General features: G+C 32.1%; 1 protein-coding gene across 1 annotated transcript; it reads left to right on the forward strand.

The window, feature by feature from the left end:
- The first annotated feature begins 4,898 nt into the window (after positions 1-4,898).
- Positions 4,899-10,417, forward strand: LOC134247616 (uncharacterized). The gene is made up of 3 exons (XM_062729947.1): positions 4,899-4,980; positions 9,178-9,270; positions 9,475-10,417. Exons 2-3 carry the CDS (start codon positions 9,183-9,185, stop codon positions 10,242-10,244), a joined length of 858 nt encoding a protein of 285 aa, XP_062585931.1. The 5' UTR covers positions 4,899-4,980; positions 9,178-9,182; the 3' UTR covers positions 10,245-10,417.
- Positions 10,418-27,358: the final 16,941 nt, after the last annotated feature.

The following is a 27,358-nucleotide window of genomic DNA, read 5'->3' on the forward strand; positions in this document are numbered from 1 at the left end:
CCAGATGTGATTACAGGGCATAAGCTCTTCATAAACAATGGCGACGTCTCAATCTTATGCTTTTAGCAGGAATTGGAATTGGAATTCTTCACTCTTGAAACAATTCGGTAATAAAGTTACCATGACTAATTAAGAGTGTTTCGGAGGTGTCTTGGCGTCTCCATAGGAGTGAATAAATTTTCGAAAGGGACGTTAAACAACAAACAAATAAACCTGTCTTTGAATTTAAGGTACGTAATACATGGTAAGGCCCGCCTCATGAGTAGATGAGGGGCCCACCTAGTGAACACATCATTCAATTTCACTGCATTTTATTTAATTTGAGTTTTGATCTAATAATCAATTCATCTATGTTCCTATGTTTACTACAGTATATGTCATTATGGAACCATAGGAGTTGTTGTAAATATGGCTGCATATTCATCCTGATTAATATAATTCAGATGTCATTTCTTTACGTTTCTTCATGCCTTTATTTAGTGGTTAAATTCGTGACTATGACATTGTATATAGCATTTGTATCATTTGTAGATTCGGTTTGGTTTTATTAAATATTGTTAACATATTCTTTCCAAATAGTTTTGAAATCATGATTCAGCTTCCTGAGACGTTCAGTGTATTTTTCTTTAATTAGGCCCTTGAAGATTGGTTGTTTCTTTGCTTTTAATCCCTTCAAGATTTGTTTGGATGACATTTCCCATTGCTCCAAATTTAGACGTACTCAGCACTTTTTTGCCATTAGGCAGTGGGGGATCTTTTTTTGAGCCAGCATCTTCTGCGACACTGGACATAAGTTTTTATGGTCCCCTTTGAAGGACCGCTTTCAATGATACTCATTGGGATTTGAACCTGCGATTTAAAATTAGCCACTTACTTCTTAACTCCAAAGCAAAATGCTTCAGAACCACTGCAAATCTCATGACCCTCAAAAAGTACATTGATCGTCTATAAGCTCTGAAGGCTGATGGAAGGTTTGAAAAAATATACTCGTATGTCTGGTCTTTGCGTATTTGAGAATCTTGTCTATTTTATTCAATTTATATAAATGTAATGGCGTGAGATATTTCACAAGTTCAACTAAACAACAGTTGTAAATTAATTAATCATGAATTTTGTTTTTAAACGGCATATGTACGATACTTAGCATTTTGTTCACACATCGCTTTCTTTTGTACTTTTCTTATTTATAAAAGTTACTTTCCATTAAATTTAAGAATGTATTTTCAAAGCTGCTGTCAGAAAATAAAATTGTTTACCTACCTACCGACCCAACTTGAGAATTTAGGGTCGGGTTAGGGGAAACAAAGATATTTTTAATTCCGGCCTAAAATAATAAATTTTTACTTCATTCTGGAAGTTCTATGAAATTTTATCGTAAATTTGCATAGAGTGTCCAAACAAATAAGGCTTTGAAAATGACGTCAAAAGGGGGGAGGGGGGTCTTTTTCAAACATTCTATGAAGTTTTGCCCCTGAAAAAAATGGTATAGTCCTAAGAAATGTTTAAACTGGCTACAGAAAATAATATGCATCCAGAGAACTTGTCTTTTAATGTCAAAATAAATTCAGAAAAAAGGGATGACAGTTAATGTCGATTTGTAGTCTAGATGTGAAAAAAAAATCACGTAAAAAAATGACGTTGATCAGGCCGGAATTAAAAACATCTTTGTTTCCCCTAACCCGACCCTAAATTCTCAAGTTGGGTCGGTAGGTAGGTAAACAATTTTATTTTCTGACAGCAGCTTTGAAAATACATTCTTAAATTTAATGGAAAGTAACTTTTATAAATAAGAAAAGTACAAAAGAAAGCGATGTGTGAACAAAATGCTAAGTATCGTACATATGCCGTTTAAAAACAAAATTCATGATTAATTAATTTACAACTGTTGTTTAGTTGAACTTGTGAAATATCTCATGCCATTACATTTATATAAATTGAATAAAATAGACAAGATTCTCAAATACGCAAGGAATAGACATACGAGTATATTTTTTCAAACCTTCCATCAGCCTTCAGAGCTTATAGACGATCAATGTACTTTTTGAGGGTCATGAGATTTGCAGTGGTTCTGAAGCATTTTGCTTTGGAGTTAAGAAGTAAGTGGCTAATTTTACATCGCAGGTTCAAATCCCAATGAGTATCATTGAAAGCGGTCCTTCAAAGGGGACCATAAAAACTTATGTCCAGTGTCGCAGAAGATGCTGGCTTAAAAAAAGATCCCCCACTGCCTAATGGCAAAAAAGTGCTGAGTACGTCTAAATTTGGAGCAATGGGAAATGTCATCCAAACAAATCTTGAAGGGATTAAAAGCAAAGAAACAACCAATCTTCAAGGGCCTAATTAAAGAAAAATACACTGAACGTCTCAGGAAGCTGAATCATGATTTCAAAACTATTTGGAAAGAATATGTTAACAATATTTAATAAAACCAAACCGAATCTACAAATGATACAAATGCTATATACAATGTCATAGTCACGAATTTAACCACTAAATAAAGGCATGAAGAAACGTAAAGAAATGACATCTGAATTATATTAATCAGGATGAATATGCAGCCATATTTACAACAACTCCTATGGTTCCATAATGACATATACTGTAGTAAACATAGGAACATAGATGAATTGATTATTAGATCAAAACTCAAATTAAATAAAATGCAGTGAAATTGAATGATGTGTTCACTAGGTGGGCCCCTCATCTACTCATGAGGCGGGCCTTACCATGTATTACGTACCTTAACTTCAAAGACAGGTTTATTTGTTTGTTGTTTAACGTCCCTTCCGAAACACTCTTAATTAGTCATGGTAACTTTATTACCGAATTGTTTCAAGAGTGAAGAATTCCAATTCCAATTCCTGCTAAAAGCATAAGATTGAGACGTCGCCATTGTTTTATGAAGAGCTTATGCCCTGTAATCACATCTGGACGTCATTTTGTTTCCAACAAATGCTTGAAAATCACAGTAGAACAATGTCGGCCGTTCGGATAAAAACTGATTTTGATAAAATTGTATTTTATAAAACTTGGTTAATAATAAAAAAAAATTTATCAAATAATCATATTTAAAAAATCTTTTCAGTCGGTGCGATTTAGTTGAGTCGGTCGCGTTAGGGGAAACAAAGGTATTTTTTATTTTGGCCTTATGCCCTGTAATCACATCTGGACGTCATTTTGTTTCCAACAAATGCTTGAAATCACAGTAGAACAATGTCGGCCGTTCGGATAAAAACTGATTTTGATAAAATTGTATTTTATAAAACTTGGTTAATAATAAAAAAAAATTTATCAAATAATCATATTTAAAAAATCTTTTCAGTCGGTGCGATTTAGTTGAGTCGGTCGCGTTAGGGGAAACAAAGGTATTTTTTATTTTGGCCCGATAAATATTCTTTTTTTTAAGTATTTGTTATCAAGTGATACTTTCTATCTGTTAATCAATGATATATTTATGAACTGTAAAAGTTTTCTATTATAACACCCTTTTTCAAATTAAGAAGGGGAGAAAAAATAATTACTGATAGCATAAAATACGCATGTAGGGACTTGGTAATTGTCTGGTTCATCTCACTTTTCACTAAACAAGAAATCAATTAAATTTGACATTTAGAGAAACATTCTTATTTTAGGTTCAAATAAGGGAACTAACTCGGAGGGTAAGGGGGCAGAAAAATCGGCTCTGCATGGTTACACATGAATATTGGTTATTGGATATATTTGGATATCGAGCCTGTGACCATGAGGCTTCTGGTCACAACTGGATATCAGTTACTAGATATATTTGGTAATCTAGTCTATGACCATGAAGACATGGGCTTCTGGTCACAACTGGATATTGGCTTTGTTATATACATGTATTTTGAATATCTAGTGAGTCAGTGACCGTGTATGATGACAGGGGCTTCTGGTCACAACTGGATATTGATTATTGGATATATTTGGATATCTAGTCTATGACCACGAGGGCAGGGGCCTCTGGTCACAACTTAGTTATTAGCTATTTTCATATCTAGTTATTGACACTGAGGGTCCTCCGAGCAGACCTTGATATTGCTTATTGCCTATATTTCCATATATAGCATCTGACCACAACGTTAGGGACCTCTGGTTACACATGGACATTGGTTATCGGCTAAACTTTTTCTCTAGTTTCTGACCATGAGACCGAGGACTTTTGTTCATTACATGAATGTAGATTATTTGCCATATCTTGGTATCTAGAGATTCTAGTCTCTGGTCATGAATTCATGTCAAAAGCCCTTGCTCTCTTATTGAGATGCTATTTGTTAATGAAAATTGCATAGATTTCTTTTTAGAGGTGCTTCTACACAGGAAAAATGTCCACATGTGTCAAACATATGTTTAACATGTGGACATTTTTCCTGTGTAGTTATTTGAATATACGTCCTTGATGTAGTACTTTCCGTTTTGGAAACAGTAATGTTAAACCTGCAATTTTAAATATATGGCGGTGGATGGACGGATCAAATCTTTTTGAAGCTGATGTTGCCCCATCTTTGACACTGTTTAGGTCTGAAATATGCATTCTGCTTAGTGTACATGTTTGCGTACTTCATTGCATAATATTGTGAAATTAGATTCAATAACGTTTTGCTATATGAGTTTGTTTCTAATGTGTTAAATTGTATATTATATTATGTGTTTGTATATTTTGTTTGCTATGTCATTTAATTATAATCTTATAATAAATGATGACCATTCAAATTCCAACAACACAGCGTTCTCATTTGTGTCAAACAGAGCTCCGCCACATCAGGTATCCATAATTTTGACAAAACTAGTATTCCATACAAAACTGTAAACAAAGGAAGATAACTCGTTTGTCAACTTAAAGTTTGTACTTAGTACTACATTATCACCTTATTTAAATTGAACAGTCAAAATACAGTATTTCCTTGAAGCTTTATTTTACAGACAAGTAACCTGATAGCTCTGGGATACTGACATCAGTTAATTGTGAGTACACATACTGCATCGTTTCAGCGTAAGATCATCACATTGTCAATCATGCTATATGTCGGTGATTTGGCAGCTGTTAGAGATTCAAGCGAGATCGATAGATACTCAAAATTTTGGTCTGGTGTCTCTACGGAGTTTTTACAGACCATATTTAATTTAAAGAAGTATCAAACTACTTACATGTAAGAGTATCTGCTCCTCAGTCAGGGACATCGATTACTGTTTTATTTTAATAAAGCTTGAAATTCATGTAGGAATCTTTCTAAGCAATCATTTTTATTTCCTCACCTCAGTATGATTCAAGGTTCCTTGAAGTCTTGGAAGTGGTCTTCTAAATAAGTTGCTCATAAGTCATTTAAAGAAATTCAATAGCTTCCTCTTATCTAGCCTAAGATAAGAATGTTTACGTATTATTTTTAAACATGTATGAAAGTGATTTATGATGGTTTTAAAAGATATGAACCGCTTTTTATATCATGTATTCATAAAATAATTGAAGTAAATAGAAGAACCTTTATAGAGTACTGTATAGATAAAAAAAAATCAACTTTCTTCAAATACTTGGATACCTAATGTATTATAGTTTTTATCCTTACACAGATATATATTTGTTGATCAATACTAGTATTCAATTAGAATTTGCATAGTATGTGTTTATATTTAAAATTTGAGATTTACTAATAAATCCTGATTAATGATAAAGTTTGAAGAATTACCGTGGGTAGAGATGCTTTACTCTGAAACTTTCGCGACATTTTTGAAAACCTTTTGGATTATTCAACCCAATATTTAGATCCAGAGGACCGAAGAACGTGAAAAAAATCTCAATAGACCCTTTTCCTATGACATATTTTGCCTAGGAGTTATTCCCCTTAGCCGCCATCTTGTAGGGCAAAGTAGTGAATTTACCTCTTTCAGCAACCAATTTTAAATATGCATGCAAGAAATATATCATCCAAAGTCAGTTAAAGTGCCCCAAAACTAGGTTTTGATGTCACAAACGGTTTTTAAGACAAAACCCCGCATCTTTAGTTGTTTGGGGGGATGTTAAGTGAAGATCGATTTCAAAATATTGATATTACAATGCATTGATCCCGTTTACTTTTCAAAAGTAGAGGATTTATAACCCTAATTTGATCAAAACAGGATGTCACAAACAAGGGTGGTTGTGTTCGGGTTTGAAAAAATAATTTACTAATACCAAAGAAGAAGGCTTAATATTGTATTTCGTAACAAAAAAGGGATAAACAACTCATTTTTACTTACAATTTCTCTGCGATAGCCGAAAAAAAAATTGCACTGCGAAATATGAATGTCCCATTCAATGCAGTGGATTACGTTACGATTTTCTCACAGCTTTAACGGAATTGTAACTGACAAAAACGGTTAGGTTACATGGATAAAATTGATCATTAAATTATCAGAATAAAAAAAAAATAACGATTTACAGGCAAATGATAACATTTGTGCCAAAAAAATTCACGAATTTTAAAAACTTTCAATTTGTGCATTTAATTGTGAATTACGTTATGCGGTCTTGCACACAGTTCCTAAATGCTATGAACTTCAAATATCCTGATTGACATACACACTTTATGCCCATTATAAATCACACATCGACAATGCCTTAAACTGGCGTAATTAGTTTTATATTTGAATTTAAGTTGAAATCCGTGAACTACGTTATAGTGAATTACGTTATGATCAATTTTCTTTTTGGTGTAAAATAATCTTAATTAGGAACAAAATTACCATGAGTCTTAATTCAATGTCATCGCTTATCATACGGGAACTAGTAGAAAGGAAGTTTACAGGCGGGAGCGGTTTTGACTAATGCAGTGGTGTTAAAAATTAGTTTAAAACTGAAAATTTGACTTTTAAACGAATAAAACTATTTTATCGTTAACAGTGCTATTGAAATTTCATTCTGAATATGAAGGATATATGTTCTACTAAGATATCATAAATATAAAACATTGATTCGCTCGGCGTTTAATTCTGACAAGGCCTGTATAATAGTGTAACGTAATCCACAACAGTGTAACGTAATTCACACATTACATAAATACAGTTTTAATCTTAAATTATGACTTGAAAATAAGTAATGCTGAGCCTCGAAAGAAATTTTGGTGGTGGGAAAAGGCCAAAGAAGGAGATAACTACCTGGAAAAAGAGGTCTAACGTGAAAAAAAAGTATTATGTACCCATTTCATAATTGGCCTAAAAATCACCAACATCTCAATACAGAAATAAACAGATCTTTTCAATAGTAAAAGGGTCTAGAAAAGGTCCAAAATTTGTTTAAAGAACTACATAGAACACACTTAATTAATAAAATTCTCCTTACTTTAAATGTTTTTCTCAATATTGATAGTTACAGTCTGGTATGTGAATTACGTTACATTGTTTGATTTATAATACATATTGAGTTTGAAATATAATTTAATGCTTAATTCCACCAAACTTGGGTGAGATGCCAGAGATCGTGTAGATATAATGTTTAGATTATCTGTAATAAGTAGTAATTTTGCACTTTCAGATTATACAGCTTTTTATTTCATCTAACATGTAACAAGGTGTGTGAAATATGACTTTAATTGATGTGTTACAATGATAACAATGTAGATATATATAATTATGATGTCTATTGCGAAGCTATTGCAATATTTATAATTATTTTCTGTATTCTAATTTGTAACAATGCAGTTGTTTAACAAATAACAATCATTAGCTTTGATTTTAGTCATGAATGTGAATTACGTTACAAAGAAGACACTTTGTTTTTGTCTCAAAATAAACGTTTACACTGAATTTCAAAGTGCAAAAACTTGAGAGTCATTTTGTAAAAGGTATACTCATGCAAGTACATACAATTTTTTTTGTTAATTTGACTATGCGAGTCTAATCAAAGAAAAAATAAGATGCCATTTTCTCAAAATCCATATTTTTCTTTTTTCGTAGATTAATTATATGTAAATATGGAATAATTTTTAATATATTGAAAATTTTTAATTGCACTATGGTTTTTAATTGGATAGTTATTTTATCTCTATCAAATACGACTACTTGAAACACCATTTTGAATGCTTTCATAATAAATAATTTCAATTTTTAATAATATCGAAAGAAATAACGTAATTCACTTCAAAAATTACATTGGATATGTTCCATATGTGTGCAGAATATAATACACCCTTTCAAGAGCTATCATCTGTGTTTTCTGATCATTCGAATATTGTTCTATCAAAATTAAAACATTTCCTTTGTATTCCGAGTTGAAAATCCTCAGCCGTTTTTTGATACTTTTTGGGGCACTTTAACTGACTTTAGATGATATGTGGGAAAATATTTACAATTTTAAAATTATGAATTAATAGAAGCCTCGACAAACATATATTCATAAGCAAAATAGTTTTATCTTTACCTCTGTAACCAGTATAACAAATTGAACTTGGTTGAATAATGAAGGGATCTGGATATGTTGCCCTACAATATGGCGTCTAAGGGGAATAACTCCTAGACAAAATATGTCATAGGAAAAGGGTCTACAAAATCAAATGAAAACAGTTTTTACAATGGTTTGTACAGGTTATACTAGTATTAAATGTAACTTTTTATAAACCTCAGCTATATACTAGGGAGGAAAGAGAATTATAATATGTTGACGGTGCGACCGTTAGAGCGAGCGCAAACTCTTCTATTGTTTTAATTTAGATCGGGCTCGTCAAACCGCACGTGACATTTGGTGCGTTTAGACTCTGACGTCACATGACGTCGTATGTAAGTTACAAATACCAAGAAAAAACTGATCAGTGCTGAAAGTTAATGAAAAAAGTTACGTTTACAATTTATCTTCAATATGTATCCATTTAATCAAGGCGAGTAAACTTTTTGTTGAACATTTGCCGTCATTCTCGCGAGAACGCAACTTTGCTAAGTGATGCATTGTGGGTCAAAATTACTGCGGCAAAAAATTCTAAAGAATGAATGTGTAGTAGTCCGAATTTTCTCTTCGCCTAGGCGTTGTCGTTAGAGCTCGCAGTTACGAGCGTCGCTTCGCGACGCTCGCTGCGCTCGCTAATAATTATGATCAAACAGTTTTAAAACCTAAGCTGGATATCTGAAAAATAAACTCTTATAAACATAATTTCACAGTATATACAAATCAGATGAATATATATACTTCCATTTCAGGTAGAATGTCACGTTACAAAATATCATCGGCAACTGAATCATCAGCCTCTGTTTCATTTTTCGGGATTCCTTATGCAGACTTTGACAGAACAGGTATTATTTCTTATATATAAAATGTTGATAAAATAAATATACGTCAAAATTTAATCTTGAAAATATACTTATATAAGACAATTATCAGAAATTGAAACCATTAGTAATGTTTGATATATTGTCACTTTGCTGTTCTATATATATATATATATATATATTTTTTTTTTTTTTTTTTTTTTTTACTAAAAACAAATTTAACTACAGGACATTGGGCAGTATGGTGTATTTCGAAGATGTTTGAAGCCGCCCGAATAATTGCTTTGTATAATGGATTTCTAAATTTTACCAAAATTGATGGACGAGAGGCAGGCATGGTGATTGTCAAACAACAGTTGAAGCTCAACCCCAAATTACACGAAATGACTTTAAAGTCGAAAACTCAGCTGTTATTTGAAATGGAGCTACTGGAAGTCGGAAAAACGTCAATCTTATATCGGATACAATTAAAAGATGGAACGTCTAATGAAATTCTTGGTGAGAATTTTCTGAAATTCGTCAGAATGAGCAGGAAAACAAGACGGCCCATGGTATTTCCAGACTGGTTCTATGAAATGTACGCATCTTTCATGAAATCCTCAAATCCTCCAGTTTTGTCGAAAGAACCTTTGCCTGAGATTCCTGACAATGCATTTAAATACACTGTTATTCCAAACCACAGTGATACGGACAGGAATAATCATGTGAACCAATCATCTTACATTAAATTTTGCATGGATGTCGCTACCAAAGCAGCCTTAAATGGACATTATGTTCACTTTACGGAAGACATGTGTCTGTACGCCTCCCTTCAATGGACAATAAGTTATGTAGGTGAAAGTATGGCCAATGACGAACTTCATATATTTACTTGGCAAAAGGAGTATAAACCCGGGCATATAAATTTTTCTATTTTGTTGAAAGATAGACCAATTTTCCATGCCTCGACAATTTTTGACGAGGAGGCAAAAGAACTCAGAATAGCTTCTAGAATGTAAAATAAAGAGTATATTGAAAATTTTAAAAGAATAAGATTCCAAAAGAATACAAATACCACGTTAATCATATAAATAGCGTTTTATTTTCCTTTTTACGTGAAAATGAAATTATGAATTATACAGATTAAGTAATTCGTACACTCTATGTAAATACTATTTAAAAATTGATATACACGTAATAAAAAATCTCTTCATAGCTCGATCTTAATAAATGAGCAGTATGAATTCAAAGTCTCATTTCGTAATACAACCTTGTTATTGATTACCTCCCCCTTCATAGTTCTGCATTTGGTGATGGACAAGAGAAAGGTATTCCAGAATATTTACGTGCGAACTATATCAATTCAAATTTAAGTCGTAATATCTGCATTCAAATTTAAGTCGTAATAATACCTGCGTTTAAGAAAGGTTAACACTAATACATGCAAATAAAAAAAATAGCACGTTTTACTGAAGAAAATGCAGCGAAAAATCCGTCTTTTACTTATACTTCAATATGCCAATAAAGGAATTGTCGCTGTTAATATAAGTAATATTCTTAATCACAAAAGGGTCCAGTCTTATATTCCACCATATTTCAAGTTAAAGACAACACCTTGTATTTCCTACAAATATACATCGACCATTGCTTCGAAACTTTTCAATTACAAAAAAAAAAAATTTCCTGACCTGAATATCGAGTATCTGAAACATGATCCTCCATCGTGTTCATGTTCTAGTTCGTCATATAACTATAGTTCTGCTGGACACGTTGTTACAGGTGACGTAAATATAGTTAATAATGAGGACCTAAGATTACTTATTTTAAAATGTCCTAAATATATAGGGAACCTCGATCTTTCATCCTTGCATCGGAATTTCATAAATATTATGGATTCTGTTGAAGATTACGCCAGACGATGAGCCAGATATGAAAAAGAAGACGTTGACACTTTGTCAGAATGGATTAAATGTATCATATCCATGTTAAAATCGCGTATAAAAAGATTGAGGGGCAATATGAAAACCATCTATCCTTCTGTATTCCATAATCCAGAAGTGAAAAAGAAAGAATTAGATTACATGATCAGTGCGTACTGGTCCCTGCTGACAAAGCAGGTAACAACATTGTCTTCATTTGTAAGGCTCATTATATAAATTGTATTTTAGAAGAACTTGGATTTAATTCTACAAGTGGTAATCCAACTTATACTCATAGTTCCCTTTCCAAGAAACAAATTCTTCAAAATCATATGTCAGTTTTGAATATTTTTAATATCCCGAAGAACCAAAATGACTTTGAACTACCATATATTGCATTTCGAAACTTCATAAGAATTCTTACAAACAAAGATGCATTGCGGTTCCAGTAAATGTTCAACCAAGCCTCTTTCTTTACTCCTCACTAAGATATTGACAGTAGGGAAGGAAGAGTACTGTGCAACAATATATTCAAGAAGTGGTGTGAATCAGATGTAGATACTCAAAAATTCCAAAGAACTTTTGGACAATTCGAAATCACAAGATTTTACCAAAATTAACAGCTTAAAAATTTACGACTTTTCAACTTTATACACAACCATTCCCCACGATAAATTAAAGTCCAGGCTTTTTGATATCATTGACAGCTGCTTTTTCAATAAAAATGGAACTCGTAAATTTACTTACCTGGTCATTGGTCATTTGCAAAATTATTTTGTTAAAACACATTCTGATTGCACACACAAATAATCTGAAGTTGACATCGGAAAGATGCTTGAGTTTCTGATTGACAATATCTATGTGGTTTTTAGAGACAAGGTCTTCTAACAATCTATTGGAATTCCCATGGGTACAAATTGCAGTCCGTTATTAGCAGACCTTTTTTGTATTCATATGAAGCAGAATTTTGTGCAAAATCTTATGCGTGAAAAGAAGAAAAGACTTGCAGTGGCCTTCAACTCGGCTTTTAGATATATCGACGACGGATTGTCAAATAACAATGGTACTTTCCATTCCTATGTCGATAACGATATATCCTGGTGAGCTTTAGATAAAAGATACCACAGAGTCTGACACATCTGTTTCTGCATCATACTTGGATATTTTACTTGAAAAAGACGTTAATGGTAATCTTACAACCAAGCTCTGTGGTAAACGTGATGATTTTAACTTTTCTATCGTCAACTTTCCTTACTTATGCAGCAATGTACATTCATCACCCGCATACGAAGTTTATATATCTCAGTTGATTCGATACATAAGAGTATGCTCTATGTATGAACAATTTCTAAAACTAAGTAAATTATTGACAAACAAGTTGATGAAACAAGAATATCAGTTGTCTCGTTAAAGTCATCATTTTGTAGCTTCTATGGTCGATACAATGATTTTATTAGCAAAATACAATTTATCATTGAGTCAAATGCTGGCTGACTTTTTCTTTCTAATTGTTTGTCCATTATTATGTCCCCTTCGAGGAAGGGAGGGCATATTGCTTTGCTGCTGTCTGTCGGTCGGTCTGTCGGTCCACTTAGTTTCCGTTCATTTTCTTTTCAACTGTTGCACATATGGAGATGAAATTTGGTATACACACATGTATTTATCAGATATATATCTAGGTCAAGTTCTGTTTTGGGTACGATCGCACCATTTTTGACAGAGTTATGCCCCTTGAACTTAGAAAAATTCCAATCATTTGCAATTTCCGTTCATTTTCTTCGCAGAGGTTGCACATACTGAAATGAAATTTAGTATACAGAATTATCAGATGAATATCTACATCAAGTTCTGTTTTTCGCACGATCGCGCCATTTTGACAGATTTATGCCCCTTGGACTTTGAAAAATTCAAATTTGGGGGAGGGGGCATAAGTATTTTACAAACATCTCTTGTTTCATACACTGAATGACGACGGATTTTTCCGTTATTTCCCGATCATGACAAGGAGCACACGGCAGGTGTGTCCGGTCGGCAGGAGATGCTCACTCCTCTATGGCACCTGATCCCACCTCTGATGTTTTGGAGGTCTGTGTCTGCTCTGCTCCTATTTTGTACTATTTTATGGACTTTGTTATTGAATACTGTTCGTTATCTCCATATCCTTCATTGACACCATTTGGGTCCTCAAACAATGTCAACTTTAAAGTAGGTCACTACTTTTTGAACTTTATGTAATTCCAGAAAAATCATTGACCCTAGAGAGCACATATGATTATTATTATTATTGATAAAAAATATTAAGCTTAAAAAAATCGCTGATGCCCCTAACATGGCAGCTTATTCCTTGGTTATTTTAATGAAGGTCAAATTCTATTACTGCAAGGTCCAAGTACAGAGGTCTTTAATATTGATAACTAAAGAAAGGTCGTAAAATAAAATTGCACGTTTGGATCATAGAAATGCCGCTTCACCATCCGTTTGAAAGTAAAGACCAAGGTTAAAGTCTTATTAATAAAAGACAATGCAATGTCCAAAATCTAGGTTAGAGGTAAACATGTTTGTATTCAAAGAAACTTTGTAAAAAAAAAAAAAAAGAATGTGCCTTTTATAAAAAAAAAACGATCCACTTAAAATGCACATGTGAAAGAAGGAAGTCGTTTCATAAGTAAAGACAAGGGTTAAAGCATCACAAAGTTGAATCATCAAATTCAAAATAAAGAGCAAGGGACACAAACATGAATTCTTAAATCAAGGTCTTGTCACAAGGAAAACATGAAAATTTGAAAGCCTTAGCATACACTAACCAAAAGTGATCGGCAAGGTTAAAGCTTTCCAAAATAGGTCACCCTCCATGGTCAAGGTCAGGAGGTCAGAATGTTGGTTTATAAAGAAAGCTCTTGTCAAAAGGAATACACGTGAAAAAGTCCCAGCACTCAATGTTCAGAGGTAAGGGCAAAGTTAAACCTCCAAGGTAAAAAAATGGTATTCAAATGAATGTCTTTATTTTTACAAGGAATAACGAACGCCTTAGCATTCATCTTTCAAAATTTAAAATCAAGATTACTTTTTTTCAAAAAGCTGGTCGAAAGCAAAGGCAACAAGAAGTTAAAAATATTTATTTTCAGAGAAAGGCTATATCTTACAATCAAAGACACTTAACGGTTTCCAGTAAATGCTCTACGAAGTCTCATTCTTTTCTCCTCACAAAGATATTAACAGGTGTGAAGGAGAAACTTCAAGAGTACTTTTCAACAATTGAAAAAATAAGATAATGGTAAAAGACCCGTTAAAAGTGTTCTTTGAGTAACTGAGTAAAAATGTAAACTCCAAAGAAGATATGACAGAGTGATATTCGGATACCCGATTACTCGTTAACATTTCATAGTTTAAAAGATTAAACGTTCCAACATGAACTATATGGAGATGACGAACAGTTTTCAAGCTCAAATGTCCATTAAACAACAGAGCAAACACTGACCTCAAAAACGTCATAGGCGGGATCAGGTATAAGTTTGGCATTCTTTTGGACATAACTTATTGTTTGAAAAGTTTATTTAAAAGCAAATGATTTAATCATAGAGGGGCAGTTCATTTACATGGGTGGAAATGATAAACACAAAGATTGTATGAAATCTCGAAAAATAAATACTTATACCGATTTTGGCAGTCAAATTAGACGCCAAAGGACAGCATACATAATTGTTCTCCGCCCTTATAAAGTCAATGATTTATTCTCAAAGGCGAACCCAGGACCTAACCATTGAACATCATCCATCAGTACACATTGTAAGGTGTGCTTCCTACAAATCGGGCGTTAACCACTTCTTTCCATTATTGATGCATAATGTGAACAGAAATATTAACAAGTAAATTTAATTGTTCCTTTGAATGATGTAGATAAAAATATATATTGTTCAATTGAATATTTTTGTTAAAAATCAATCCTGGATATTTGGAAGCATTTTCGAATATTTTTCTCTCTAGTCTAAAAAAAAAGGTTTTAGGTTGATGTATCTTTTTTGTGCTTGAGGATAGTCTTAAATCTTCTTTTGACAATGTGTCTTAACCTTGTCTGGGAACTGTTTAAATTTGTAATCATTATATTTAAGTGGTTTAAAAACATTCTATCCAACCTTTTGTTTAAATTTATTACAGGTGCCTTTAGTTTTTTCATTCCATGACAAAGTTCTTGTATGAAAAGTTTTCAAATAGTTTTAACGTAATTTATTTTATTTTACTAAAGAACAGAAACAAATTTTACATTTCAAATTCTGAATTCGATCAAAGAAGATAAACATCATCTACAGTAAAATGTCCATATTACTTAATGCAAGTAATTTATCCAATAAAAAAATTCTACGACAGGTAACTTTTTTTATGAGGGATGAAACATGGAATTTTGAACAGTAATCTAGCTTAAAGGTATTTTGGAACAATGAAATTGGGAGCAGAGCACACATGGACCTCTAAAACATCAGAAGTGGGATCGGCTGTCATATAGGACTAAGTAAGCCTTTTCTTCTAGTTATATTAACCGTGTTCTTTTCTTCTAGTTATATTAACCGTGTCTGCCTTGTCATCATCCAACAAATAGGAAAATCTAGAGAAAATTTTATGTGAAATAAATTGTCAAATAAATTTATATAAAAATTGCAGTCAACATAGGAATTAACGATACACTGTATTTGCTAATCAAAAACTTTTGTTTCGACGATAGAATTTTCACAACTTCAGATTTTAGACTTGTTATATTGTAACTTAGTTATCAATACCATGCATTGTTCAAGAAATTAGTTTAACATATAACATGTTCTGGCAAATAAGCTGTGAGTGATATACATCGTCTTCAGATGATGATTGTACATCGCTACATAAATAGAGATTATAAGGACAATAGAAAAGTGAACTCATCACGTTCATTATAACGTTTACTCCTAAGTTTGTCATTGAAATATTGCATTTAAGTGTACTAATTACATGCTCCTTCAGTCCGTTCTATGGGACCTGAGAGTCTGCAATGAAATACTTGAAAATTTACCCCTCCTAGGCCCTGATCCCACCTCTGGAATATCCAGGGTCCGGGTTTTATGCTCTGTTTAAAGATTGGTATTGTTTATGGGATTTTTAAAGATCGATTGCTGTTCGTTATTTTTACCATTACACTTTGAAAATGTAGATCAACAATATATATTTAAGAAGTAGTGTGAATCAGATGTGAATACTCACAAATTCCAAAGAACTTTTGGACAATTTGAAATCATAAGATTTTACCAAAATCAACAGCTTAAAAATTTACGACTTTTCAACTTTATACACAACCATTCCCCACGATAAATTAAATTCCAGGCTTTTTGATATCATTGACAGCTGCTTTTTTCAATAAAAATGGAACTCGTAAATTTACTCACCTGGTTATTGGTCATTTGCAAAATTATTTTATTAAAACACATTCTGACTGCACGCACAAGTACTGTAGGAGGAGTAGCATTTTGAAAAATTGTTTACAGACAGACAGACGGACGGACGGACGGACGGACGGACGACGGACGCATTCTGAAGTTGACATCAAAAAGATGCTTGAGTTTCTAATTGACAATATCTATGTGGTTTTTGGAGACCAGGTCTTCCACCAATCTATTGGAATTCCCAATTGCGTTCTGTTATTAGCAGACCTATTTCTAAAATCATTTGAAGCAGAATTTTTTCCAAATTTTATGAGTGAAAAAAGAAAACACTTGCCGTGACCTTCAACTCGACATTTAGATATATCGACGACGTATTGTCAGTTAACAATGGTAATTTCCATTCCTATGTTGATAAGATATATCCTGCTGAGCTTGAGGTAACTGTTTCATACTTGGATATTCTACTTGAAAAAGACGTTAATGGTAATCTAACAACCAAGCTCTATGATAAACGTGATGGTTTTAAATTTTCTATTGTCAACTTCCCTTACTTATGCAGCAATATACCTTCATCACCTGAATACGGAGTTTATATATATCTCAGTTGATTCGATACGCAAGAGCATGCTCTACGTATGAACAATTTCCAAAACTAGGTAAATTATTGACAAACAAGTTGATAAAACAAGAATATCAAAAGTCTCGTTTAAAGTCATCATTTCGTAAGTTCTATGGTCGATACAACGACCTTGTCAGGAAATACAATTTATCATTGAGTCAAATGCTGACTGACGTTTTTCATAATAATTGTCAGTCAATTATTTATTTACTGAATTGACGACGAATTTTTCAGTTATTTCCCGATCATGACAAGGTGCACACGGCGGGTGTGACCGGTCAGCAGGGGATGCTCACTCCTCCATGGCACCTGATCCCACCTCTGGTGTTTTGGGGGTCCTTGTTTGCTCTTCTCCTATTTTGTATTGTTTTATCGACTTTGATATTGAATGCTGTTCGTTATATCCATATCCTTCATTGATATCGATTAAAGTTTAAAAGGAATGCAAAATCTACTTTTTACATTTCCGGTTCTAAGACTTCAAACATATTCGAAGCATAAATTGTAATACCAGTTTCGAAATTCATAATAAGGCGTATTTATAAAAATAATGATTTTAAGATTTCCTTTCCTCGCTGAGGAGAAGACATCCTTAGGTTCAAACTACTATGTCTTGTTTTTGTATTTACATGTACATAATATTAAGTATAATATCGATTTCACGTCCATCCGGTGGAAAATGTTGTAGGAATGTTAGATTTTCTTTAAAAAAAGACTTTTATTCAATGCTTTAAAAAAACTTAATTCTTTACTGTGTATACTTTATGAATGTAACGTTCCGAAAGGTGTATGAACATAAGATTTTTATGATGTTTTAGACCTAAACTTTGGGAAATCTTGGGTATACTTTAACATATAAGTAGATAACTTGATTCTTTCGGGAAAAAAGACCAATATGATGATCTGCAGGTACAAAATTACTCTACTGAGTACACAGACAAAAGTAATTTGGGAGCTAATTTTAATTTCCTGGAGTGCTTTAAGATGTTTCCTTTGTGAATTATAAAAATGTTACATGTATGTCCAGTGTATAGGTAAATGACAAGTTACACAGCAGAAATTTACAATATTTAATTTAAATTTCATAATGAAGTTGTTACGAGCAACGACCTTTGCAAATTAACGAATCGTTAGAAAACCTGTCTTTTTTTTTTTTTTTTTTTTTTTAGAAACTACTAGAGTACAAGTAATTTGTCATATCTTATGATACATGCTTCTTATCCACATACATGACACCAGCACTTATTTCCATTTTTGGATTTTTTTAAATAATGATTTTGTGTAGTTTTTACCTCCAGGGGGGTGCACCCACTATACTTTATATTGAAGTTTTTCTACCAAGTGCTAACTAAAATTTGAACTTGTTGGACACATACCAACTGTAAAAAATATGCTTTTAATGCCTTTCCGTCCCCTTAATTTTTTTTTATTTAGTCATCCATTTTTCTGCTCATTGTTAGTCTACCTATATTAACCATTTTAACCCTAATTGTTTTCGTTACAGGTGTTATCTCATGGTTTCCAAATACCACCATCTTCGATAGACTTTTCGTAACGAAATGGTTGCCTTTCCATATTTTTTAATTTCCCTAAATTTTGTGTATCTAGTTTATCTTTTTAAAACAAATTGAATAAAGAAAATTCTTTTGCTAGTCTCAAAAAGAACAAATGATTTTTCTGTACTTTATTTTTAAATGGGCGTCAGCCAGATGTCAAAATAAGCACTGCAGAAAATGAATGTGCAATTCAACCACATTTGGTTTGTGGAATCGAAAACTCTTTTTCAAAATCCGTAAAGAAATAAATCGTAATTTTTTTTAAACAGTTTCATTAATTTTCATTTTAAAGAGACGTAGAGTATTATATCATGTAAAAAAAAGTCTAGATTTTTGTCTTTTTTGTAATAACAAATGACTTCTTCAACATACCAGCATTGTTAACTGTTCATTCAATTTATAATAGACTTCCCAATTTATTGTTTATTTTAAATTATGTGATAATTATTAATATTATGAGTCAACTTCAAATTAAAAAAAAAACATAAAGAGCACAAGGTATACATTTACAGTAAGAATCAAAGCTACATTGAATGTTAAAAAAAGAAAATTTAAATTTAAAACGATTAACTTTGAGAGAGAGAGAGAGAGAGAGAGAGAGAGAGAGAGAGAGAGAGAGAGAGAACTATTCTGAATTCGAAATTTGAAACTTTTTTTAGTTGCTCTCTAAAAAGGAAGGAAAACGATGAACATACTGATTACGTTGTGGGCAATTTTGTCGAGTAAAGTGTCTTTTAAAAAAACTATAACTTTATAAATCATTAATATCTTGTTTTTACATTTTAGTGTTAAAACATCGCTATATGGGGAAAAAAAAATAAAACGCACAAAGCCTACATAATTTTCAGTGCTAATGAAGGCAAGTTTGCATAATAAAGACATTTAACTAAGAGGGTCAAAGCCCTCGCCGTTTGAAATCCAAGGGGAAAAAGAGGCCAAAATGTATTACTTCTAAATTTTGGAAAAAAATACTGGCAAGGGATACTTTGTGTCATCATTTCAATGATATTCTTTACTGAATAAAATGGTGCAAGTTTGTTTAAGCTAGAATTTATTTAATCCAACATGATAATGATAAACAATAGCAACCTATGTGTTTATTTAATTTTAAAAAGATTGATTACATTCCCTAGTTTTTTTCTTTTAACAAATATTAATAAAACAAAATGTTTGAAGACATGGTAGAATATTTTTTTTTAAATAATAAGAATAGTCAATGAAAATGACTTGGACAATAAATTTTGAGATTTTTACAAAAATAAATAAAATTCACAAGCTGTACAATTCTGGTAAATAGATTAGCAAAATATTCGAATTAAGAAAATGTTAATGACTATAATTGTAACAGTAATGATTTTCATCTGTAACCTGACCTCTCTCCCTCTGCACATATACTGTTCAGATTTGCCTACATGTACATGTAATTGCCTGATGAGCGGTATATCTCAAGTGTACATTTCTAAGTTCTATGGTCGATACAATGGCCTTGTCAGCAAATACAATTTATCATTGAGTCAAATGCTGACTTATTGTTAGTCCATTTTTATACACTGAATTGACGACAGATTTTCCCGTTATTTCCCGATCACGACAAGGAGCAAACGGCGGGTGTGACCGGTCGGCAGGGGATTCTCACTCCTCCATGGCACCTGATCTCACCTCTGATGTTTTGGGGGTCTGTGTTTGCTCTGCTCCTATTTTGTATTGTTTTATGGACTTTTGATCTTGAATACTGTTCGTTATCTCCATTTTTCATCACATGTAACTCGTAAAATTTTGTAATGTAATATCTTGAGCAACAGAGAAGGATACCGCATATAGGCAGTAAAACCCTTGCGTCTCTTGTCTCTGAGTCCCAAATTAGTATAAACATGAAAATACAAACACAAAATACCTCTTGGTTAGCTATGAAGTGTCCTTACTAATATTTGTTAGAATTTTAGATTTATTTGTCGTTGAACCTTTACATTATGTTGATGGGAGGGTAAGTAAAGATCATTCATTTCAGACAAAAAATTAACATTCGAAGCCACGGAGGATATTGAGGTGATGGTATGATGTATAATCCTGGCGCTAGACTGTGTACATTTGTGACCCTTCATTATTTATGGCATTCAAACTCTTTAATTTGCATAAAAATGTGCGTGCAATCAAATCGAAGACAGCGTGCAGGATGAATACGATTTTGAAATCAAATTAAGAAGAAATTTCTGTTATCAAATTTCTAAGGCATAATTGACATATATTGGAATATATTGGAATTAAAAGCATATCTGAAGACATTATGAATCAACTGCCGATCAACATGTCAATTAATGAAAAATACAATAATTAGAAAAACAGTTCGTAATCAATGAGTCATGGAAGGCCAGTCAGTCATATCTGTACGTCAATTAGTGTGTTTTGCACAAGGAAATATTCATAACTTATAAATGAATAAGCGGAATAACTTGGAAATTAATGTCTTTTTTTTGAACGGGGCAGCTTCCCCGATCAAATATCGTAAAATTCTAAGTCTAAAATGTTATCATGTTATCAATAATTCATTGATTCATGGTAAAATAATCTGCGTGCTGAAAAAGAGAGAAAATTAAGGAACTGAATTCTAACAATTGCTCTAGAAGTGCAGAATATGTTTTTTAAAAGAAATATGTCACTTGATTTGTTTTCTGTAATCTAACAACCAAGCTCTATGATAAACTTGATAACTTTTACTTTTCAATCGTCAACTTCCTTTACTTATACAGTAAGATGCCTTTATCTCCTGCATATAGGCTTTACATCTCTCAGTTGAATCGATACGGAAGAGTATCCTCTGAATATGAACAATGTCTAAAACAAGGTAAGCTATGAACAATCAAGTTTATGAAACAAGAATAATTGCAGTCTCGTTTAAAGTCACCATTTCGTAATATATCTTGAAATCAAATGCTGACTGGCTTTTTTCATAGTAATTTTTAGAACCATTATTTACACACTAATTCGTCCAAATTTAATTCTTTCCCGATCATGGTAATGAGCACACGGCTGGTGAAGCCAAATGACAGAGGATACTCATACATCTATGGCACCTGATCCCACTGAAGTTTTAGAGATCAGTGTTTGCTCTGCACCTATTTTGTAATGTTTTATGAACTTTGAGTTTGAATACTGTTTGTTATCTCCACATATTTCAATTTCATGATGATATTATCTTTATCTCAAAATATATTTTTATGTTTGATGCAGTCTTGATCAAGAACTCAAACATGATAATAGTTTCATAAAGTATCAATGTTCCAAGAAATTTGAAAATATTGAATAGTGATAATGCGTAAAGTCCACTTAACATAAAAATTCAAAACAAAGAAAACTCATACCCTTGAAACATTAGAGGTTGGATCAGGTACTTTCGATCTGTATAATAATAAGAACACCTATGTGTTTTCAAGCAATTTCCATAAACATTTTACCTAACGACAGGCTTTTGTTTCAACCAAAGAATTTAATTTCCCATAATGAGGTTGACTTTAATTGCAAATACTCTTCTACCATCGACTTGTCTGTAGCCTGTTTTCATACAGATATTGTTCGCTCTTTCTTATCGAATCAACTTGGAATCATAAACACTATATATACAGGTAATAAGTGGATATTGTTACATAATTATCAAGGACAGTTGGCAATGAATATCGTGTTTTTCATTGAGTTTGGTTACAAGTTTGCTGATAATTTCCTTCTTTAATAAAACATCAAAATATGAAACAAATGTTCAAACTCTGTGTTGCAAAGTTTGTACCGTTGGATATTCCAAAAGATTGATGGAAAACCTGTCCCCAAGATCATGAAATATCTTGAGCTAAATTCAAAATCTTTTTGCTATACTAAAATGTTGTAGAAGTCAAACAGGCCCAAAATCAAACTATTTTACAATATTGGTTTACAGAAGTGTTGTTATCTACAAATTAAGAGAATAAATTGCATAATAATTAATAAATATTTTAAAGGAGATTGAAAATTTGACTTACGTCTTGGTTTTAAGGGCTTGGTTTTCAAAATACCAACCTAGACATTATCAAAGAGGAACTCCAGCATCTTTTAAAATGTGATTTTCAGACTTCCTGCATGATTATGTTGAGAATCTGAATTATTTTATCAAAGTTTGAAGAGAACCAATTAGAAAATATTATGTATGTTTCATTTGTAATGAAAAGTAGCTCTTCTTGATGTTCATACGTTTTGATAAAATTTTGTGATATAAAATTTCTGAATAGCCAGAGAACTTTTTAAGATCCATACCTACCTTTAGATATGCTGTTGTAAAGTTGAAAGAATTTGATTATGAATGGATAATACGAAATCTTCATAAAGTGATTTGAAATAAAAAAGTTTTATTCACAAAAGGTTTGATTGAAATTCTCAGACGACTCATTAAATTTGAAAGTGATTTTTTAAATAAATAAATACAGATGGCAGAGGCTGCTAGATAACAACTGATAAACTTTAATATCCAATACACCTTGTACTTACCGAAATTCACAGTTTTCTACAACTTCGATCAAATTCTAAAGATACCATTTTAAAGAAAAAGAGTAATGATTATTTGTTATGATATTTTTAATATCATAACAGTTTTATGTTCAAAACAAGTCCCCAGCCCTAAAAAAGAAAAGAAAAATTAAGCAAAGACAATCTATCTTGTCACTTATTTTTATATTACTACAAATATTACTGCAAATCAAAAGGCATCAACAAAGGCGTGGGACGAAAGGTTTTTATAATGTTATTATTTGTTATATCTGTTTTAAAATAAAAAAAAAACGATACTGCACAAAGAGTGGATGCTGTCATTTTGTTTTTTAAAAAAAAGGTCATCATTTAAATGCAGTTCGTCAACCCCCTCTCCCTACCGAAATCTTGAATTAAAAACGCAACAAAGCATGCAAGAAAAAGGTGAAACCCTTCATGATTGAGAATATAAATAGATACTTGATAACGGTACCAAATGAAGAAAAAAGTGCTAATTGTGATAAATTGCAGATTTTATATGAATATTTGTAGGCAAAGGGGATGAAAAAAGTTTGATAAATCATGATATATATTATTCAACCTTACAACTGACACAGATATTGATCAAATAAAATTTAGACAGTAATGGGATAATGAAAACCTCCTACGTTACAGAATGGGGCGATGGCTGGTCCGTGATTCATGCTATACAAACTGGCCTGAATGATTTAAAATTTATACTTAAGTTGATCGATTGTTAACTTGCAATTTATGCAGAGTTGATGCCTCTATACGAATTCCTGCTTTATTTATCTACCGTGTCTATTTTGTTATAAATGCATGCCCAATTATTTTCCTACTGCTGGTTTTAATTTTGTAAAATTATTATTTTACTTTACTTACTCACGAAAAATCATACGCAATAACATTAAAAATAAGCGACATTTTATCCGTTTAAATCATTAAAAAATAGACAAATAAAGTTAAATAGGTATTACATGTATATGTTACATGTACTATTAGTAATTTTGTAAACTGATGTGCTGTATTGCCCAAAGTTATATTCTAAATAAACTATTTAATTATTCTGAATTGTTCATATTTCACTTATTATAATTTCATATACAGTTCCTAAGAAATGCAATACTGACTTACTTTCTCAGACTTAAACTCTCTGTTTGGATGTTTCAGGTAAAAGGTGGTCGAGCATCCTCGTGTGTAGATCGTGTATAGATCATAACTCATCATTTAGATCTAGGCGACACATAATCGATGAAATGACATTCTGCCTCAAAAATAGATCCATAAATATTTTTAATTCTGGAACATCGGCAAAGGTAAGATAAACATTCTTCCTCGGTATTCAAATAGTTGAAGATCGACATTTTCGGATTTTCTGGGGCCTATTGATGCTGTTATTATATCCAATTTTTATTATCCGTAAGATTTTGAACATAAACAACGAAGAAATAAACGAATGCAAATTTATATTCTCCATGCTCTTAAACAGATCCTCCATCTGCAACATAATAATTTGTTTCAGAAAATCCATAGTAAATGGGGGTATGAGGCTCAATAGATATATTGCTTATCATTAACTTTTAACGCTAATTACCACAATAATCATCATTTATCATTTCTCTGACAAAAACTCCTTTTAAATAAGTTCCAATGTCTGTATTTAAATCCCAATTTAAATAAATCATGCCCAGCTGCACATTACATTCAATTATTATGCAGACATGTGCAAACCTTTAGAAGACCTAAACAGTTTCTCAGGTGTATTGCATTCCCTTCCTCATTTACAGCCACATTTAAGAAACAATGACATGTACTGAATATGCTGTTAACGAAGTAAGGAAGCAAGAATAATACCAATGAAACAAATGGAGATAACGAGCACTTTTTAAGAACAAAAGTCCATAAAAGAATACAAAAAGGAGCAGAGCAAACTCGGACATCCAAAACATCAGAAGTTGGATCAGCTGGAGGAGTAAGCATCCCATGCCGATCGGTCACACCCGCCGTGTGCTCCTTGTTATGATCAGGAAATAACGGAAAAATCCGTCGTCATTTCAGTGTATAAATAATGGACTAACATTAAGTGTGAAAAAATTCAATCAGCATTTGACTTAAACGCTCATATTCTTGTTTCATCAACTTGTTTGTCAATAATTTACCTCGTTTTAGAAATTGTTCATAAATAAGAATAATACCTAATTCTTGTCATAAGCAATGACTGAACTAAAGATAGGACACTGCTCATATTTATTGTAGAATGGTACAGAAAGAGAGTTTTACATTTACTTGTAAAACATAATGAGCGGTAAATTGTTAATTGTGTTATACTTGTTCACCAACACTGTTAATGCCTTTTATATCATTTTGCAACAAATTGTGATTTATAGGGATGATATCTAACACCCCAATATATTTCTTTATTCACCTGAATTTGAGTTACCTTATCTTTTCCTAATTCCAAAATTGCATAAAAATCCTTTCAAAGGTACACTTCAGGGTGTAATGAATATTCTCCATAAGGTCCTTTATTTCACTCCGCATAGAAAATATCAACTGTTGAAAAGGAGAACATTTGATGTACTAGTTCTAGTATTCTGTTATAGGCATTTTTCAGGAAAAAAAACATTTGAATAAAAGTCGTATTTTGTAAGACTTTAAACAGCTTTCAGAAAATATGGTATCATTTTTATCTAAAATGATTTACATTACAATGCATGACTTTACAACACTTTATGCAACCACTCCTCACGATGCTAAGTAAATTAAAAATCACAAGGCTTTTGACATCACTGACAGCTGCTTCCTAATTCAATTTAAAATAAAACAGGGAATAATGATTGGTCTTATATATTAACTCCGTTAGAAATGAATCTGACTCAACATACAAATACTCTGAAGTTTAATAGTATTTAAAAATTGCTACAGTTCCTCAATTACTATATCAGTGTTTCTTGGACTCCCAATTAAGACTAATTACAACCGTTTAATATTCTCAAGAATCAGACTCTTTTTGAGAAAAAACTTGAAATCGACATTAATTTATGATATATCGACTTCGTATTATCAATTCGACTCGAATATATCCGAATGAACTCAAAATGAAAGACGGCACAGAGTCAGTTTTTTGTTTTCCTTCCATACTCATATTTTAGTTTTCAATTACTTTCATTAAACAATCAATTAATGCTTAAATCATTTAAATCAAGCAATTTTTTTTATATAAATAGAACTCTTAAATTTACAAATTAATTTTGTCATTGAGCATCTGGAAAGTAATTTTAAAAACATTCTGTTTGTAAGCACCAAATACTCCAAAGTCGATATCAAAATTATGTTGAAGGGTCTGATTCACAATATCTTCTAGTATGTACTTTTTGTACATCAAGTCTTCCAACAATTTGTTGGAATTGTCATCGGTACTCAAGGTACCTCCTTATTAGCAGACCTATTTTTGTATAAATATGAAGCAATGTTTTTTTTCAAACAAACTTGCCATTATTTTAGGACTGGCTCGTTTTTCTGTTTTTATCATGACAAAGTGCTTACAGCAGGTATGCCCGGTCTCCAGAAAATGCTTACTCCTTCATGAAACCTGTTCCCGATTCTGATGTTTTAAGATTCCGTGTTCCAGTTTGTTTTGTTCCAATGGACAATCGATCTCCATAGTTCATTTTCAAAAATCAATTTCAAATGAATATTTATTTTATGGATGACCAATTTTTTGCCTCCTTTCTGATCCTTGTATCTGATGTTTTAGGAGCCTCTGTTTTTGCCACGTCCAGATTTTGTCTAGTTTTAAGGATGTTTGAAACTAATCATAGCTTATTAATTTTACCTTTTATCTTTTTCTTAGATTAAACAAACCATAAATGATGTTATTACCAAACATAGAACCTTACATAAAATGTATGAAAGAAAAGAAATGACAAATTTCTGGGTATAAACAACTGGATACACATAAAACCAGAGGACATCACGCAAATAAATTTATCAAGCCTGCACATGAATCAAAATATATTACTACATTAGACAATCATGATCAAAACATATTAAAAAGTAACGAATTTTTAATGTATGCACAGATGGAACAAATTTCCTGGACCAAACAAATAACCACTGTGTTTA

This window comes from Saccostrea cucullata, unplaced genomic scaffold (assembly GCF_032062105.1).
Source record: "Saccostrea cucullata isolate Sc308-1 unplaced genomic scaffold, CSIRO_AGI_Scuc_v1 ctg143, whole genome shotgun sequence".
NCBI lineage: Eukaryota > Metazoa > Mollusca > Bivalvia > Ostreida > Ostreidae > Saccostrea > Saccostrea cuccullata.